This window comes from Sturnira hondurensis, unplaced genomic scaffold (assembly GCF_014824575.4).
Source record: "Sturnira hondurensis isolate 20B ecotype Veracruz unplaced genomic scaffold, ASM1482457v3 Scaffold0007217, whole genome shotgun sequence".
NCBI classification, from domain to species: Eukaryota; Metazoa; Chordata; class Mammalia; order Chiroptera; family Phyllostomidae; genus Sturnira; species Sturnira hondurensis.
This window is the reverse complement of record NW_028079848.1, coordinates 332,986-353,771: the sequence shown is the minus strand read 5'-3', so window position 1 is coordinate 353,771 and position 20,786 is coordinate 332,986. Positions and strand designations below refer to the sequence as shown.

The window sequence follows — 20,786 nt, the reverse complement described above, 5'->3', positions numbered from 1 at the left end:
TATATATATATATATATATATATATATATATATATATAAATTCCAAAAACAAAACCATTTTGTAACCAGGTCTGAATAAATGGATTGTGTTATATAAAAAGTTTTATGTTCAAAGAACTTTTTCCTTTTTTCAACTGTTGTTGCTACTAGTTCTACTACCTCCACCACCTTATAAGGATATTTTAAAATGTTCTACATATTTTGTAAAATGGAAATGTTATGAATATGGAAAGTTAAGTATAATTCTGAAATATCTCATTTTAATTTTAAAAAATGACCAGCTCTCCATGCCACCCCTTAATCATCACACTCTGACATTTGTGTAAGTGTTCATGTTAAAAACCAATGTTAATCAGCCTGCTGAAGTTACATTGCTGTGTTGTCAGTATCAGTTATGCTGTATATACTTTACCCTGATACTGGGCTCTATGATAATTTGAGTGGGTAGATAGGGAATAATTATCGGTTGCCATGCACTGTGCTGTGAATACAACCAAAACCAAACTAGGAACTTGACCCAGAGCTAGAGACAACCGATTCTATCCCAGCGTCATTTCCACCATACAAGTCATAACCAAGGGCATTGGGGGAGGGGGGCGAAGAAATTTCACTAATGAATGAAATGGATACGAGCTGCCCAAAGACAACTTTATCGGGCAGTAACATTACACTTGATCTCTGCTGCAGATGAACACGTCACGAGAGTTTGAGAAGCAAGAAGTTCAATGCATCAGATTGGAGAGAATTAGAGGGTAGGCCTTAGGGAAAATAAAGTAACTGGGATAACAGCGTGAAGATAACTCGCTGGTCACTGTAGGAGTTTGGATTCCGGAGGCAGCAGGGGACCACGAGGTACGTAAAGCCGAGGAACAGCACAGTTAGGAGTGTGTATTCAACTCTAACCAGGGGGCAGATCCGGCCGGAGAGGGTGAGAAAGTGGACTCATGTACATGAGCTTGGACACAGTTAAGCAAGAAAGGAAAAGGAAGATGCTGAACCAAGGTGGTGGCCATCGCAATGAAGAAAAGGGGACACATGAAAGCATTTTGATTGTGGAACTGACTTCGACGTGTGTAAGAAAGTTGAGAAACAATTTAAGGCGGGATCTTTTAGCATTGTAGATCGGTGAACTAAAACAAAGGATGAGAAGAGGCCACTAAAATTTGAGATTTGGCTGTTACTGGTAACCATTCAGAGTACAGATAAGGACAAAGGTTAATTTATGGAAGGCTGCGTTACATTGCTTTTCTAGGGGTTGATAATGTTATCTCAAAAAAGGGAGGTAATAATCTGATATTTACTCATTTGCCAATTATTCAATAAGGTTACATCAGCTAAATAAAGCAATCTGGATAATAAAGAAATGAATGTGTACTTTTCATACTTGAGCAATTTTAAAAATTGGCACTGCTGAAATTCAAGTCTCACCAAAATTCAAGTACTCAGAATCGGACAAATTATGATGTATTTGGGGGGATCCGGTAAGAGGCAAGGCAGCTCCTTTCCATCCTGACTGTGGTGGTGGAATAAACATTTCTGATTATCCAAACTCTCTGTTTCTGCACTCATTAGTACGTGCAATTAGTAGAATGCTGGCGTTGGCTGGCTTGATTGACGTGGGTTTATTTTTCCTCACACACACTATGGGATCACAGCATGAGGATAATGAGAGAAGAGCTATAATTTGCAACCGTGGCCGGCACGGTTATTTATTGTAATTATACTTACAACTGGGCCGGGTGGACCCTGGGGACCCTCTCCTCCTTTCAGTCCAGGTGCACCCTGGGAAAAGTGAAGAAACAAGGAAAAGGAATCAATGCGAATGGAATATCAAGAGGAGGAGATGTAGGATTGGTGAGATGAGGATGTTAGGAAGTGTTTCCAGACACAAGCACATGTTGCTACACGGATGATGATAATCAATGCACAGTATATGTCCCCTTCATTATTCATAGATGTTTATCTTGTTAGAAAAAACCCAAATATTTCTAATAAGCAATTGCATTCACGTGCTTTATCTACCCGTTGATTATACCTGAGCTCCTGCAAGACCTCTTTCACCTGGGAAACCTCGGAGTCCTGCTGGGCCGTCCTTCCCTGGGACTCCTTGAGGACCTGGGTCGCCCTAAGGAAAACAATATCCACCTGTCATTGGGAGTAAGTTCTATACACGTTCCTACAAACAAGACTGTGATGACCTCTAACCTCCTGGGCATGAAGGCGAGTATTATTTCATGGAGAGAACATGATGGGAAAGGCTGCATGGATTAAAACAAACTACCCATTGCCACCTGTATTTCAGAGTGTATATAAATGCGTGATCTTATAGTCAATGGAGCTAATTTCTTATATTATCGTTCAGTCATGCCTTGAAGCACAGCAATATTTTAATGGCATTTCTTTCTGACGTTCATTGAAATGCTAAGTCAACATGTAGTTAGCCCAGCTATGGACCAGGGATAAGAAACTACAGTGAACAGCAGATGGATATGGGCAGCCAAGAAAAGCCCCCGAGCACTTGTACCTTTGCGCCTTCTTTCCCTGCAGCACCGGGAAGGCCTTGCTCACCAGGAGGCCCGGGAGGGCCTGGGTGTCCGCGTTCACCTAGGGGGCCCGTCTCACCGGTGGGCCCCTCGATGGAAAAGCAAAACTCATTAAATGGCTCTTTTAGCAAAGATAACACAGACCCCACAGCGTTTATCGCTCACATTTGTTTCCGTAATGTTAATTACTCTCATTTATTTCCATTACATCCTACAACTCGGGTCACCTATGGCGCTGACAGGAACGTGTCTGGTAGGAGTCTGGAAACATTATCTACAACCTTAGCTAGAATCGGAGCGTACGGGGAAATGCGTGGAAACGCAAAGAGCTGTTTTCTTTGTTCCAGGAACGCTCCAGTGTGAGGCCAGTCTATATAGTGTCAAAAACTGTGGCTTTTAACTCTAGCTTGCCCCCTTCTCTCTCTTTTTTTTTATAAGCTGTCCAGTGCCTTTAGGAGTTTAAAAGGCATCGGTACTGCTGTGGTGGCTACTCAGGGACTCACTGCTTGATAATGAGCTCAGGAACCCAAAGGACCAAAGTGGTTCTCGTGGGGCTTTGTCTGGATGGGAGACCTCACTACAGTGAATCGATATTCACTTGACAAAGTCTAGAGCGTGACCCTCAAGGCCATGATTTGGACTGCCAGTTCCTCCTGGCCAAAGGCTGTAACAAATAACCTGCTGCCTTAAAATGCTGCAAACGCCAAGGTGAAAAATGCCAAGTCGTCCCTGTGTCCCCGAGCCGTGCGGCTCGGCGGTGCTATAGTTTAATGAGCTTCCAGGTGTAAAAACAGAATGGAGACCGGCGGCCTCTCGCGCCACTCAGAAGAAGGGAAAACGAAGGAACTAAGCTAGGAGTCGATCAGCGGAAGTTTTCCAGCTGCCGTGATTGATAAACAGTGGAGAGTATTACCGAAGATGCTAATGGGAATCTAAAGAGGCAACGGATTCTCTTACGCTTTGGTCTTGGATCAAGAACCATCTGCCCTGAATTTTGAGTGTGAATATCTAGGCTGAAATTCCTTTAATTATATACTATCAGCGTGCAATCGCTTCCTCCAAAGGAAATGTTCCTTAAATGTTTTATCAGAATTTAACAATGAGGAATGTTGCCCTGGCTGGTGTAGCTCAGTGGGTTGAGCTTGGGCCTGCGAAGCAAAGGATCGTGGTTCTATTCCCAGTCAGGGCACATGCCTGGATTGCAGGCCAGTTCCAAGCAGGGGATGCATGAGAGGCAACCATACATTGATATCTCTCTCCCTCTCTCCTTCCCTTACCCTCTAAAGATAAATAAATAAAATCTTTTAAAAAATAGTGAGGAATATAAAATTGACCCCAATTTAATGGTTATCACCACTGAGACAAAATGAGGAGTGATTCCCATAACTGTACCCCAAAATGTGAATGCCAAGTCTTGCAATCCATATTGCTCCTACCAAATCACTCCCTTTGTCTCAACATGAGATATGGTTAAATTTGAAATAGGCAATTGGACCTTCTTTCTTAAAAGGAGCAATATAAAAATAACTCAGTGTATATGCACACTCGGTAAAACACCTGTTCTTCTTATATCTTAAAGTAGGGAGGCAAAAATAAAAGAAAACGAAACACACAGGCCTCAGACACCAGCTGCCTGCCTTAGGCAGAGCGAAATGCTCAGATGGTGTGAAGTGAGGTCTGGAAAAATTCAGTTCACCCCCGTGATATTTACATTTTAGCTGGACTCCAATTCCATTTCTGTTCATGGACATGTGTCGAATGTTTTTACACAAAAAAATTACTGTGAAGTTGTTTGAAATTCCTAAAGAAGCATTTTTGCAAGAAGTTAACTTTCGAGGCAGTACTCCTTTTTAAATTAAAACCGATAAGCAGTTAAAAGGAGGCCTTCATCCCATGCAAAAAAAAGTATGTTAAAAAGAGTAGCATGGATGCCGCATTTCCTCTATAAAGGAGCAAACAGTATTTTCCTTGGTAATGATTAATATCCGAGATAAAGTGATGAAGCAATTTAAGAATTCTTCATTTTCACTTCTGTTACACATATTCCTACAGAAAGGTGATGCAATTTTTTGTTTCCTTGGGTGCGTGTGTTTGAATGTGCCCTGTGTGTGTGAATTGCAGATTATTAAGACCCAATTATAGATTGAGGGAAGACTATGTACAGCAACTGAATAATTAAAATACTTATTCAACGGCTTTAGCTCTTTTGCTAAAATTTATTAGTAGGAGTAAGATTCCAGCTGAGTAAATTAAATGTGCACAGTGTAGTCAATACTCTTTGCCAGAATTAAAATAGTATTTTCTACTCCTATGAATTTTCTATATAAGTATTTAATACTATAATTCAGGATACGGCATCAGCTTGTGAGCTTCTTTCTGCCTCTTAGCTTGAAAAAGCTACTTGTCTTTCCCATGATTTCGATACACTCAAAGACTACAAACTAATATGTTTTCACAGATGGAAAGCATTTCTTATGAAGACAAAAGTCTTAAGAAACATGCAATATATCACAAGTATTAAAATTGTAGAAGAAAATGGTGTTAAAAGTTTTATGTTGGTAATAAACTTCTACACTTAATTTATAATCAGAAAACTGAAGTCACTTGGTAACTTCAAATGCTGGGAGAAGACGAGGACGGCCTACGTATTGAAGCATTTCTTTTGTTTTTAGCTGGTGATGCCATGGGTGAAGGCTTTCATGCCACTTGGTGAAGTTCCTGACGTTTTATTATGAATTCTTCTCTCCTATTCATTCAGTTCAGTTAAAAATCACTTGAGCCAAGTAATAGCTTGCTGAAGTTCATTGGACGTAAGCAAGATGCATTTATTACAATGCTACGCAATATGTAACAATACTCCCTTTTCAGTCTGAATAGAGGGGGCAGAGGTGCAAACAGAAAAAAAAATCTGGTCATGAAATAAAGTAAAAAGATACCTGTGGCCCAACCACACCGCCTGGCCCAGGGGGGCCGGTCTTGCCTTGGAACCCCTGCGGAGAGAGAGCACGGTCCATAAAGCCATGCGGACACGAAGCGTAAATGAAAACTCTCTGAGATAACTGACTACCTCCCACGAAAAGAAAGTCCTCTTTGGGCTAACATACTTATTTTCAAGTGGTCATGTGCTGTTATTGGCCTGTTCTCTCTCACATTCAAAAGATACCAACTTCATTATTTCACATGCTAATCCAATGAGTACTGTCAATCGGCTTAAAAAATAAACCACCACAACAGGATAAAACTGGAGGGAAATCATGGTCGTAGCCCTGATCCACAGAATCAAACAACGCAAATAATCGTGACCGAGCACTGCTTGTGGATGAAATAAATGATGATGGTTAGGTGTTGTCAAACAGTCCACCACTTCTGTACACAGAGAAATGTACATTCTATGATACTCAAGCGCTTCTCCTTCCAGTGATCTTGTCAAATAAGCACGATGTAAAATTATGTTTATGAAAATAATCTTTTGCGTCATTAGTAATCATCTCAGCATTTTATCAGTGTTCTTTCTTAAAACCCCACAGAATCACTTACAAATGTATCTTGTATATGGTGCAGTCATTAAAGGAAAATCCAATAGACGCCAGTCGCACGTGCTCACTAATCAGGCCTTTGGGCTTATATTCTGGTATCAATATTCCTCTAGACTCATGGGTTATTCATCCTACATATCTGTATTATGACTGGCAAGTTTCTCATGTGAGTTCAGTTATGTTTAACAGTTGCAGAAATAGAGTTGAAATACTGAGAGCCAAACCTTCCGAAGAGCTGAATTAAAAAAACACGGTATTTACAAAAGTGGCATTCACTCTAACATCAGACTGGAAATGATACAGTTGGAAAGCAAAGGAGAGAAACTGGTAGCCCCAGGTTTGTATCACAACCTTCCAGACCCAGTAAAAATGTCACACTCATTCTGATCCACTCTACATGTGTGTCATGTGCCATTGAGTCAGCCCCAACTCCTTGGGGCCCCATGGATGAGCGGTGTCCACAGTGTCCTGTCCTCTGAGCCCTGCCCAGCTCTTGGAGACTCACACCTGTGGCTTCTTTCATGGAGTCCATCCACCTCACCCTTGGTCTTCCTCTTTCCCTGCTGCCTCCTATTTTCCCAGCATTACTGTCTCTTCCAAAGAACCCTGCCTTCCCAGGATGTGCCCAAGCAGGACAGCTTCAGTTTTGTCATTTTTGCCTCCAGTGATGTTTCAGGCTTCATTTGCTCTGGGACCCGCTTGTTCATCTCTCTGCAGAGTTCTCCTCCCACACCATGTTTTAATGTAATCTTTGCCCCCGCATCTGCCTTCTTCACCATCCAGCTCCCCCAACCTACACAGTAACTGGGACTGTGAGGGCGAGAACAGTCTTAGCCTCGGTCTCTTAACAACACATCTCTTCCCTTGCTGATCTTTCCTGACTCTTCCGTCTCGGCCCTTCCGAGTCTCGGCCTCCTCTTGGTCTCCTGGCTGCAGCCTGCATTTGAATGAATCACTGAACCAAGATACGCAAACATCCATAACGATTTCAATGTCTTCATTGTTTATGTCACAGGATCAACGCAGGATTTGGTGCTGTGTTTCTGAGGCAGATTCGCGTTGTTTAAATATAATAGAAACTATTTCTAATAACTCCCTGTGGCCTTAAAAAGCTTTGAATGGGGAGAGGTCAGATTGAATTCAAGGAGTTCTGACTGAAGACCGAATCTAAATGTAAAGAAAATCATTTTTAAAATAAGGTCACATATGCATAGCAAAAGTATATAGCTGCTCCAGATCCTTGCACAAAGCAATCTTTTTAATCCGAGTCAGCACAAAAAAGAAAAAAGTGAGAAAGAAAGCTTCCTGGCAATAAGGTTATTCGCTATAACTCTGAAAAGTGGACTTGAAATCAGAAATAGAATTTTCCAGCAATAATTCATAATTCTAGCCTTCGTCTAGGAGAAACCACTCAATGAGAACATCTATCCTAGAATCATTAGTGAACATGCAGTTTTTCCTCTTTGTTTAAATTTAAATACATAACATTGTTAACTTTGGATAGAAGCAGAGCTCTCATTTGAAACACAAAAGGGATTTTATAATAGAAACTCACTAGGTATCCCTTTCTTCAAAGATGCTTTGGGAATATTCTAGAGTTATTCCCACGAAGCCATTCCCTGATTTAGTTAAAAAGGATTGACTGAGAGATTTAAGTGAGGAGGCCTTTGCAGATCTGAGGGTGGAATTTTCCTTAGAGAGTTCATTTTATGCCCCGCAGGCAGCCCTTTTTCTGAGGAGAAACCCCGAGCAGCTTTACTCTCCCATCTCACTACACCGTTTAGGGACGCATTTCGGAAATCCAAGACTTTGAAGTTCACAGTCTGACTGAAACTCAGAAGCTGTTACACCCAAAACTGTCACTGGATGAGCAAAACAGGAGTCTGGCTGCTGCCAGCAGGTCATTTCCCCTGCGTTTCCAGATGTGTTATTGTGTCCGGCGATGTGACTTCAAACAGGTCTTCATGCTCGCCGAAAGCCCTGAAATGACTGGGGCCACACACTCAAAGGTAGTCTGTGTTCCCTTTGAAATCCAGTTCCCTAAGAAATCTGGATGAAATTAATCCATAATTGAAACTAAAATGTGATGACAAGGAAACGTGCTAATGATTTCTGCAATGATTTCTGTGTAGGCTCACACCCCACCGGGGTAGCCAGGCACGTGGTTTTGCGCCAGTGGCAAATACACCAGCAAACCCACCAGAACCCGTATAGCAGAGCCGAGCTTCTGGCTTCCCCTCTGCCAGAACCATTTATTAATGTTATATTCCATGACTGGAAAGTAAAATTCAGCTACACGCTCCCATTTACATTTTTCTACTTCAGGCAAGGGGATGCATTTGACATAGTTCCAGACCAATTATAGCCTTGTGGTTTCAACATCAGAAAATATTTCACCCGGTCGTTCTGGGGGGAGGAGAATGTATTAACAGCATGGCTTACTTTAACGAGGTTCCTTCAGAGAGTGGAAGGGTGACAGGGTTGGTTGGAATGGACCTGTCAACAAAGACTTCAAGGCAAGGGTCAAGGTTGCCGGCCTGGTGGCGATGTCCACAAGAAAACGGGGTCTTCCCTATTAGCTCATCCCTAAAAGCTATTGTTGACCACGATCAATTAACACCCCAAATCCTCAAATATATTCACGCAGGTGTTCAGATACAAATCTGGGTCTATTTACGCGTTTTCAACACATATTTTAGTAACAGGTTCCATAGAATCAATGTCTCCATTGTCCTGAACCTGGCAGTTGAGCTGTTAATGATACAGTAGCTTCCTGTACAAGGACAAGGCACTAGAGACAAGCTATTTCCAGGAGAAGAGTGGACTCACCGTCTCTCCACGTTGCCCTGGGTGTCCCGGCAGGCCGTCCTTCCCGGGTGGTCCCTGAAGTCACAGAGATAGACTCCACATGTCATAACTATTTCTTGACTTGTTTTGTAGCTTAAACATGCTATGTTAAATAACTTTCTTATCATATTTTCATTAGATATCACCTTTGGACATTCTTCTGATTTTATATATGGTAATACGCGTATACATCTCTACACTACAATTCTACCTGAACTGAGACCAAGAGAAAATTGTACAACGCTACATGGGCTCTTTACATTTACATGAAATTTTTTCATTAGTACTTATCTTTTTTAAAAAGAATACTCCTATGTACGTGTTTCTATTTTTACAAAGATGTTAGTTCTTTGGTACTTGAAAAATGAATAGTTTCCCCCCTTTTCGGTGATGGGCTCCTAATTCAATCCATCGAGGCTTGGATGCGAGACCAGGGCAGCGTCCTGCAGTGGCGGCCTGAGCTTCTAACTGACAAGAAACACAAACTCTTAAAAACAACGGCACTTTTCCTCTCGATGGCTTCAAGTAAAGGCAACAAGGTACAGGCGACGCTCCATTTTAGAGAGAGTCGGGACCAATCTTTCCCAATAGGTTTTCTCAACTCTGCTTGGAAGCTTAACGTTTATGAAGCACTGGAGAGCAAATCTACTAGGCTATCACTTTCTTAAAGGATGCTGCCTTTGTCATGGCTGAAGAAATAAATGAAGCAATTAACTAAGTACTTAAAGGAAGCAACTCTGTGAGGTTCCTATATTTTAGATACTTAGTAGAAATAGATTGCTTCTTTAGACTGTGTTATGAATTATTCATCCTACTCAGAAACCATTAGAAGTATCAAGTTTACATTTCAAACCATGTTTAATAGATATAGGCAGAAAGAGTCTAGGCCTTCTGGGTAAATGAAGAAAAATGACCCTTTTAATAACAGCATTTTCATGATAAGAAATATACTTTTCAGGATATGTTAATTATTTGGATAACCCTCTTTGTTTGTTTAAACAAATATATTATTTACATGAATCTATCTTCAATTTTTTAATATTAAGTAGGAATAAAGGGTTTGTTTTGGAATAAGCTCATTCTCTCAACTGGGTCCTTTGGCTGGAGTGAGCCTTTTTCTAGCGTGGCCACGACACTTCAGTAGGAAGTCTTCCTGACCTCACCTTGAACCAGTCTGCTCGTTGACCTCATCTGTCTTGACAAACTGGCTGAAGGGTGCATTAGCAATTCTAATCAAAGGCTGTTAGCACGATATTTCACATGACCACGGCTTTCGCAGTGGTCTGCTCATGTTTTCTGGGCCCATATCAGTGATTCTCATGCCAGTCCCCACAAAAGACCAAAACTGGACTGCCTTTAACCAAGGCCCCCAAACATTCTTGGGGGTCATTACCATTTCTTCTTTCAAAAATATACGTTGCATAGCTATGCATTAGGCGTGAGGTGTATAGTAACATAAGATATAGCTCTGACCTCGGTTTAAAGGTGAAGCAGAAATAGTTAATTCCTAGTATTTCCTAGGAATTACTATTGAATTCCCTGACCTCATGTAGGTTCAGTGTTTCAGAACAGTAAATAAAAACAAATTTTGTTCTTGATCACTGTTTTGAGATACACACACACACACACACACACACATAGTTGCGATATCAGCTGGGGGCAGTGGTAAAAGTTTTAACTAAAAACATAGAGGGTAACAGCTAAAGATAATAAATATGAGTTGGGCTTTCTTCCCACCATATGAAAATGCCTCTGAAATGTGTTTTGCCATCAGCATAAACCGGTTCCATTAGTCCAACAATCAGAATAATAAAAGTTAAATAGCTCCATCAATTTGCTGGGGTGAGAAGTGAAGAGATGACACTTTTATTGCAAAATATCATCAGCTTGAAAAGAGCAGTCTTAGGTGTACATGGTGTCACCCAGGGGTAGAGGCAGCGTGAGTTTTAACGTCTTTCCTACATGTTCTGAGGGTGCGGTGGGAACAGACTCCACCCAGAATTCATACCGTTGTCATTTTTCTTGATTTATGGGTGTATTCCTGCTCTAAAGTGGTTAATCCTAGATAACTCTAATGGCCCCATACTACTACCCAATAAAATAAAGTGGATTTACTGCCAAATAATTCCACAGCATTAATTTAAAATAATAGTAATACCTTTGCCCATCATCCCTGGCTGCCCCTCTGAGGTGTAGCTGGTAAAGGCTGAATCTGCAGGCAGAGGAGATTGGTCCTATCCCTCCACCTAAACCTCTTCCTTTTGTATCAGAGATGAGGCCATTTCTATCCTAAACAGTATAGAAATGCACGCGCCAGACAAATGATGGGTTCTTTGATTTCATGCTCTAATGTATCACTTGCCAGAAACAGAGGAAAAAGAGCATTCTGTTTAGCGATGAAAGCAATGTGCCTTCACAGGGTCACATCTGTCCAGCAAGAGCGCACACTAGTCAAGTGCAGGCCCTTGCACTTCTAGTACACGGGCACACACGCGTGCAAGACAAACAGCTCAAAACTGGCCGAACGTGCACGAAAGAACAGACTGGAAAAGTCTGAGGGAAAAATGGGTCAAGTAGCTTTCCTTGACAATAAAATTACATTGCACGAGGGAACCATTTCTTGTCAACATGTTCAAAAACAAATGGTGGGAGAGTGGTGAAGTTACACACATCACCGGTTTTTATGTCGCTAAACAATGATCTGAGCAAATGGCTTCAAGATCCTTATGAGAAGAATTCTATGTACCCCGTCCTTCTGGAGGTGGGCCTTCACTTCCCTGTCGGTGAGACTTTGCACAGTCTCATGTCACATCTTGAACAAAACCGCAATAGTGGGTAACCAACACTAGGCAGGTAGTACTGTCCTATACTTAACATCAGTCATGTGTATGAATCCTTTTATAAGGCAGATGATAATAATCTGCTCTTGATATGTTTGCAGTAATGAAATAAAACGGCAGTGTTAAGATAAAATCTTAAACATACTATCTAAAAATTACGGTAGAAAGAAATTACCTTAGCATTTAATATTTTTAGGTCAGTATTTCCCAAGAAATAATTTATTTTCTAAAGATGAGAGCTGAAGTCACATTTAAAAGTAACCATAAAACAGAGGGTTACTTAAATTCAGTAAAAATTGGAAGATACATGGACTTATTTACACATCATTTTCAACATGTTTAACAAGGCAATACAATCAGGTATAACATGTATTTATTAAACTTCTAACATCTTGATTTAGAATCTTCTGAATTGCCCCTTCATGCGAGACGAGTACTGAATGCACCCAAGTCCTAGTGAAGCAAAATATACATTTTTTTAGCAAGATACCANTTTTAGGTCAGTATTTCCCAAGAAATAATTTATTTTCTAAAGATGAGAGCTGAAGTCACATTTAAAAGTAACCATAAAACAGAGGGTTATTTAAATTCAGTAAAAATTGGAAGATACATGGACTTATTTACACATTATTTTCAACATGTTTAACAAGGCAATACAATCAGGTATAACATGTATTTATTAAACTTCTAACATCTTGATTTAGAATCTTCTGAATTGCCCCTTCATGCAAGACGAGTACTGAATGCACCCAAGTCCTAGTGAAGCAAAATCTACATTTTTTTAGCAAGATACCAGCACAATTCACATGCCCATTAAAAACCAGACTAGAAGGGTGGTTAGCACACGTTAGCACTCGTGGGAACTACCCAGAGTTTGGTGAAGACCCCCTGTCCCTCCCCCGGGGCTTCCGAGGAAATGAGTGAGGCGAGCACAGGACGTGGCCTTTCTGTCGCGTCTCAGGCACTGCTGATGCTCTGGCCCAGGGACCATGCTTTGCAAGCAGCTTCCTTAACAGGTGGCACTGGGTCTGAGAGCTGGGGTCACCCAAATCCTCATGTTAAAGTCCTGACCTTCAAAGGTCATGTTCTTAGTCGGGTGGGGCCTTCGGAAGGCGCTGCAGTCAGCTCCTTGGAGCCTCCTGAGCTGAATTAGGGACTCACAGAAGAGGTCCCAGAGAGGGCCCCTGCCCCTCCCGCCAGGTGAGCACACAGGCAGTCTGAGACCCAAAAGGGGACCCTCGCCCGACCACGGATACCTGCACCCTTGATCTAGGACCCCAGGACGGAGAGAATAAATCTCTGTGGTCCAGAAGCCACGCCGTCCGTGGGCTTTGGTTACAGGAGCCCAAACAGACTAAGACAGTGGAGAACTGATTCCAACTCTCAGAAATAAACTGAACAGATGGCCCAAACTCGACAGAACAGCAGCACATGGAGCGTGTCCTGTATGCCCAGGACCATTTTAGAATAAAAATGAAAGACATCAGATAATTTTGTGAAGGTATCTGATGAAGCTATTGAAAAGGAGATTGCTTTAACCACATTTCGTAAAAGAGGTATGATTCAGGAAGGGTGATCAGTGTGTATTCTTAGGACAATGAATTATAAAGGCAAAATCATGAGGACAAATAAATAAACCTTAATGTGATGTAAATTATGTCAGAATGTAGGTAAGTGTTTAGAAAGCGATATTTTGAAGGACACATCGGATGTGACCATTTTTTATGCCACCAATAATATCTGTTGCACTTAGAGGTCAGTTGAGAGAATCACCTTTTCTAGAATTTGACAGGCTTTGAAAGAACATTTAATACGATATAATTTCAGTAGATACAGAAATACTCGATCAACATCATAAATTGAAACTATCTCTGACTTTCGACATCATTAACCGCAATTTTGTTTTTATGTAAATTGCTAACAATGTTTGTCACTAAACAGATTTTAAGTTATGACTCCAAAATCTCAAAACACCTTTTGGTGGAGAAAGAGAAGAACGTTTGCACTTACAGGAGGGCCTTTCGGTCCGGGGAATCCGACTGGGCCCTGTGGTCCTTGAGGGCCCTGGAAAGAGAAAGTGGGGGTGGGGGGGAGGAAATTTAAGAAGGTGCCTCTTCTAGACACGTCTCGATACTCTGCAGTGTATTTCTGTAGATCGGACACAGCCAAGCATGCGCTTCCTCACCGTAACGGCAAGACTACGGCAACACAGCAAGACAATCTGTGCTCATCGGAGAGCAAAGCGGACGACCTCTCACTCTCTGCGGTGCTCAAACCCGCACAGCACACCGATGCCCTTCACTTAATACGGGAAATATTCAGAACTCATGTGAAAAGTAAGACACAGATGGATAAGGAAGTTCCACAGATTCTCTCCTTTTAACACTGGCCAGAAACATCCAAGAAGAAGGATATTTCCATTCCAAAGGCCCCACTAGAACAGGTAGTTTCAAAACTGACTTTAAAAGTATTCTGATTCTAGTCAGACAAAACTAAAAGGAAAAAGAAGTCATTGCCTCCAAAAGACCATAGACGAGGCCTTTAACTAACTTTTATACTTAGATTTATATATTTATTTTTGAGGCTGTATCTTGCTCTACTTTGGTATAAACTTCTTTTGTAGATAGGTGAAAAGAATTTTATTGTGTAATTCTCATTGACATTTAATCCAAATATATAATTATAGTATGATTCTGGACTTGATGTTTAACTATATTAGTCAACACTCATATTTACACATCTTTAAAATGCATAAAGTAGGCCTAATAACTGTACTGGAGGCTGCAGAGGGGGGGCCAAAGATGGTCCTTTATGAGCTCAGAACATATTTCTAAAAAAATATGTATAAAACAGAAGATAATATGAATGTCTGAAGTAATATAGTTAGGGTAGGATATACATATGTTTAACTCAGAAATAGAGTTTACTAAAATTGATCTTTAATAGGATTTACTTTTTTCAATTTACCAATTTAGCCTTCCCAAGATGACATTTCATTACCATTCATAAGCCAGTGCTAAATCAGAAATCAGTACAAATTATTGCTCTTATCAGCAATCGCCTTATCTTATCTTATCGCCTTATCTTAAAATGAAAAGAAACATCAAAGTTGGATATGTTTTTTAAAAAACAGATACCACATGCAATTACCACATAACACTGGGTCGATTTTTAGGACTTAAAAATTTTGGTACTCTTATTCAAGTGTGAAATTAGCCTTCTTAAATATCTATCATGATAATCTCAGAAAATTTTAAACCAAAATTAATTTTAAATGCATAAAATTTATTTAAAAAGTATTCATTTGAGATTATCGAGCAAGCTGTACTTTCATTTCTTAAACTGTTATTTCTTTGCTTTCTAAATTTTTGCTGCTTTCCAAATAAAGTTTTATTTTGCTTTTAAATATCTTTAAGAAAGAAAAGTTTTTAAAAAATCACTTCCTCACTGAAAATAAAGATGGATAAATGGATCTTTCTTTACAAAATTACAAAAAGAAAAAAAACAGGGTTTGACAGGTTGAATTAATCAAAATAGTTTCCAGGTAAGGAAGAAAATACATAAAAACTCTGTAAAGATAGTGTTGAAAGTCAATTGGGGTTGCCAGATAAAATACCCAGTGTCTAATGAAATTTGAATTTTGGATAAATAACATACTTATGTCACAAAAAATCAGTGCTGATGTAAAGTTCAACTTTAATGGGGTGTCTCAGTTCTTTGATTTTGATTTGTTTTGTTTCATTTTTGCTAACTCTGGTCAGTCATCTCAGACCCTCTAAAGCTATACTGAATCTTTAGTGACAGGCTGCTCTGAGCTACAAATAACTGGGTATGAGTGATCACATTTAACTTCCGGAATACCCTGTATTTCTGTGGCAGTACTTCCATCATCCTTCAATTGTGTGCCTGAGCTATAACTAAATAGTTCATAATAGAAATTCTCTTCAGAAAATGAGGATACATTAGGGAGAAAAGGTCCCATCAACTATGGAGAACACAGAAAATTCATTCTGGATATTTAAAACACGTATAAATAGTTCTTGAAAATTGTTTCCAGGGTACTTGAAAAAAAATTGGGAGGGATCAATCTTTACTTTTATCCTCAAAATGTACTGCTCTTGTGTTTCGAATTTTTTACAATTACAAGTGGTCACACTGTTGGGTCACAGACTTGTGCTCCAAAGTAACACTGTAAAAGCATATGGCTGACGGTGCAGTTCTGACACACACAGGCACCGCGTGGAAAGAAAAACGCGTGTGCTTCCGAGACAGCACTCCTAGAGGTGCTACAACTGTTTAAACACTTTGATGCCACTTAGGGATTGGGTCCTTTTAATTCATTTAACTGTTATCTCTCTAAGATGACTTGGCCTGTTAAATATTTCAAATGTTTGTATTATTTATGAACTAAAAATATGCAGGATGGACTTAATGTGAGGATAGTTCATCAAGGGTGAGAAACATTTAGTAGGAAGGTTAATGCAGTTAAATACGAAGCAAAGAGGAAAATGACCCTAACTAGATATTTATTCTTGTGAATAAATTCTTATGAAGAATTCTCATCACTGACATTTCTATCACAAATACAAACTTCAACCCAAAGAAATTACTGATCAGTTTTATGTTACACATTAGAGGATGTTTCCATTTTTCTTTTCGTAAAACATCCATTACAAATTTCAAAAAATGGCATTACATATATTGTATGATTGTATAATACTGAAAATACAGAATGTTAAGAAATGAGTTTAATTTCATGGACAGGAGCACAGTTTAATATCCAAAATTCTTTTAAGAAGATAGCTTTTAAAATTCTGGCTACCAAAATGCTCTATTTTGCCAGAAAAATATAAAAGGCGTGCTTACTCATGTGTATTTAGCTTTATTTTACATCAATTGGAAATCAATTTACTAAGTAGTTTTTCTGTTTCCTGGAATAGATGTTTTATCTCAATTTGCATGGTTATTGATTGTGATTTAATGGTCACTGGAAGCTTTATATTTTACCAGCATAATGCCGCTGGCCAGCTCCACGGGCAACAAGAGTATCCACGGGAAGGAAAGTGAAGAAGGCGCAGGTGTTGCACGCCTATTTAAACGAAAAAAATCACTCTGGCTAGAGCTTACGAGTGACATTGTCGGCCTGTTGCACACACCCTTTCATTTCTGTAACAAGATCAGTAGCTCATAACTGACGACGCTTTCTTTTAGAGGCGTGAACGAAAGAATAGGAATTTTTAAACTCATCCTAGGGTTTGCGGATGACTTTAGACACGTCTCAGAGATATGTATACAGGAAAAGTTTCTTTTCCCGGAAATGGTCGTATTTATTTTGCACGATGCGACTGTATCACACTTACTCTCTCCCCAGGGGGTCCAGGGGGGCCGTCACCGCCTGCCGTGCCCTGCCGATAACAACACAAAGAAAACAGGGGCAAAGGAATCAGTTTGGATGCCTTCTCGAAGCGTGCACTCTGGACGAAGGACTTGCAGGGAGGCCCGGGTGCACCGAGTGCTGACCATACCTTTGCACCTGGTTTCCCCGTGGGGCCTCTGGCACCTCTTGAACCCCGAGGACCCTGCAGAGGAAAGTGGAAGACGACACTGTCCCAGTGCCAAGCAAATCCCACGGAACAAGTATCTCGAAAAATGACATCCGAAATGAAAATCACGGTATGAACTCAAAGCACCCACCGTGGGACCACGCTGACCGCGAGGGCCTGGTTTGCCGGCCACGCCCTGCCAAAGACAGTTGAAACAGGGTCAGTGGTTAGCATAGCTCGGGACACTGGCCGGGACGCAGAGACTGGCCCTCACGTGAGAACACGTGTGCCCGCCAGTCCAGAGAAATAGACTTATCACCATACCCGTGCACCTTTCTCTCCGTTGGCACCTGGAAATCCGGGAAACCCAGTGGAACCCTAGACAAAGGCAAATGATGAACAATTACTGTGGTAACTCACATTTTTAACCACAAGCTGGAGGTCTTTTGAAATACAGTGATTCACACAAGCTGATGATATTGAAATGAAAAATATGATTTTAATATACCATACAAACTCCACTCGTGTACTTAAAAAGGAACTTACAGCGACATCTGAAATCCTGGGAGCTTCGGAAGCATGAATTAATAAAATGTACTTTAGTTTACTTTCGGTAACATAATTAGTCAAATACATCATTTCTCATATTAGAAAGCAGCAATTACGAGGCATTTTAAATACAATACAGTTTTGACTTAGGCTTCTTCATACCTGCTTCAACTCTAAAGAATTGTTTTTTTAAGCATGAATAATCATATATTAAAATAAGACTTTTAGAAAATATTTCTCCTGAGTGTAAGTTCTAGTATTAGTATACTTATCACTTTTTCACTGAATGATTTTATGCCTTTAGAATGGGACCAGATCATAAACACTGGAAGTCTCCCTCCACCCTTTCTGCTTGATGTCTGAATGCGGTAAGAGCTCGCTGAGACGTGAAGCCAGGCAATCGGCATTAAAATCCTGTTTGGGGAATTCCAAAGACATAAATTCAAGACATCTCTTGTCATGCATGCACCTAAATAGGTTGGGTGTATTACTTATTTTCTTGGAACATCATTCTTTCTTCTGCAAAATGAGGGCGGCCACCCGCATCTTAGAGGTCCTACGAAATTTATGGGAGAGTGGAATAAAGGAAGGCAAGGTATAAAAATGATAATGACAGCAATAAATAATGGCTACTTAAAGAGGTAATAGGCACAGTAAAAGCCTTACGTCATTTCTTCCATGAACAGCCATGTTTTACAAATAAAATATACAAAACTGATTTTCTTCTGCTCAGAGATTCCTTTGAACACAACCGTGATTGTTTGGCTCATTATTGCACCATACAATCAAGCAGATGAGGGTTCAAATCCTTGTTCCTCGACTCGCGAGATGCTGGGGAAGGGGAATGGGGTGCTTCTAAGTACTCACTCTTCCCACTTAGACCACTGTACGAATTAAATTCAGTAATGTGTAAAATGTCTCTCAAAGAGTAGTAGACATCCACATCTTACACTCTTCCCCATGCATTGAAGGAAAAAGTTTTACACTAATAAAACAAAGCCTTCTTTGACTTGAGTACATTTTTTGACTTTTTTTTTTAATACCACTCATTTGGATTGAATTGCCCCGAGCGTCGTGTTTCTCCAAGCGCTACATGGCTTGTCTGGGTCAGGAAAATCTGGAGTGATGGCTATAAACATGGACTGCCAAGTCTCACTGCAGACCTCCTGAGACCAGCTCTCCGGTGGAAGGACCCAGAAGTCAGCATCATTAACACTTTTTCCAGGTCACGCAGACGGAGTGGATGCTGTCTATCCATTCACATTTCCTCCACGAGTCAGGAAAGCTGTGTGTGTGGCTGCTGGGCAAAACAAGAACCCGAAATGCACGGCTCTCTTCTCGTTATAACCCATTTCCCAATGTATCGAATTTATGCCTAGAGAGATAACTGCATTCGACCTGGGACAATTGTTACGACCTGTAATAGTCATATAATGGGGGGAAATGTCTCCAATTACAATTTTGAAGGGCTTTCAAAGCCTTTTCTCCTCCTCTACAGAGAACCAGATAGTTATATCTGGTAGAGTATTACTTGGTGACTATACAAAGAATTTGATAAGTGAGTATAATCAAATATGAAAATAATTTACTTCTATCAACTTTTATTTGGGAACAAATATTCATTTCTGCCCTGAACAGAACAGATAAGCAACACATGTAGAGAGACTCCATTAAAAGAAATGACTCGTACACATCTATGTTATTTTTCTAATGTATTTTCTTATATAGTTTCTCCTCTAAGAAATTTATGGGAAAGAGACAAAAATGTCTAATCTACCAACTAAACAGTTTGTCATACATGGGTTTATCACTTTTTTTCTCACGAAAGGCAGTTAACACCCAATACATAATTTCCATTGAAAGGTTTTGATTTTTTCCTTTGTTTTTATTTTTATTATTGACACTATTACAGGTGTCCCTATTCCTCCCCTCCACCCCTTTGCCAACCTCCAAAGGCTAGTGGCAAATTAGGGCTCAGTGTGAAAATGTAAAAATTATTTTAATACTGATTTAAACGTAAAAGAATCTTGTCTTAAAATAGACTTCACTTGTTGAAATAGCTGTCATTTTGGAGTGTACAGGGTGGTGCGTCTTTTAAATACCCAGTAAGATTTCACTAGTAATATACTGGGTAAGTGTATGTATGTGGTCCAGTGATAGTCTGGGAATTGCCTGAAGAAGATCCATAGTCACATTTCACTTTTAGTACAAAAAAATATTTAAATCTATTTAAAATTCATTGGCTTCCTCATAGGAAAAATTTGAAGTTATTTGATCTTTGATGTGTCCATCATTTTTTGTTTTAGAACATAGATGGTGTCTGAGCATAGAAAAAAATTTATGAAGAAAAGTCATATAAAAAAATAAAAAGCAAAATATATCAGACATTTAAGTGAAAGGGTAAGAGGAAGTGTTTGATTCCGCTAGGAAGAAACACTTCTCTCCTAGTCATTCTGATGCGTTTAGTTAATAATAATAAAAGCCCAAACTCAGGAATATTGAACAGAGAATTGACATATGAAAAACAGCAAAAGATAACATCAAATAAACTCATCAAAGAAAATTGTGCTCATTCAAATAATATGACAGTTTCTCGTTTTTAAATCAAAACATCACCAGATTGCAATTCAACTGATCTAGAAATCAGATCAAGAATCCAGCAAGTAATCTCGGGAGACTTTAAAGTCCCGAGCTGTGAAGGAGATGTCTTCACTCACTCATAATACCTGTGAAAATGCTTGACATCCAACAGGAAAAGAACCAGGAGACAGGACAGTGTATTAGGAATAATACTTAACAGATAAAAGTTACGAATCGGCATTTTAAATGCAGCCAGAAATAGTAAATGATGCTATTATTTTTAAATCATAGGTGAAATGACTTTTATTTTTATAAGGCCTGGAAGTAGTTATGTTTACCTCTTCTTGT

General features: G+C 39.9%; 1 protein-coding gene across 2 annotated transcripts in view; it reads right to left on the bottom strand.

Annotated features, from left to right (window-relative positions):
* Positions 1 to 20,786, bottom strand: part of COL11A1 (collagen type XI alpha 1 chain) — a 166,122-nt gene that overhangs the window by 59,341 nt on the left and 85,995 nt on the right. For both annotated transcript variants that reach the window (XM_037051306.1, XM_037051307.1), the window contains exons 32-41: positions 17,634 to 17,687; positions 17,461 to 17,505; positions 17,292 to 17,345; positions 17,127 to 17,171; positions 13,777 to 13,830; positions 8,909 to 8,962; positions 5,480 to 5,533; positions 2,525 to 2,632; positions 2,036 to 2,125; positions 1,729 to 1,782 (exon numbers count right to left, since the gene is read on the bottom strand). In XM_037051306.1, the coding sequence (XP_036907201.1) occupies positions 1,729 to 1,782; positions 2,036 to 2,125; positions 2,525 to 2,632; positions 5,480 to 5,533; positions 8,909 to 8,962; positions 13,777 to 13,830; positions 17,127 to 17,171; positions 17,292 to 17,345; positions 17,461 to 17,505; positions 17,634 to 17,687 (612 nt within the window). The remainder of the gene's footprint in view (positions 1 to 1,728; positions 1,783 to 2,035; positions 2,126 to 2,524; positions 2,633 to 5,479; positions 5,534 to 8,908; positions 8,963 to 13,776; positions 13,831 to 17,126; positions 17,172 to 17,291; positions 17,346 to 17,460; positions 17,506 to 17,633; positions 17,688 to 20,786) is intronic.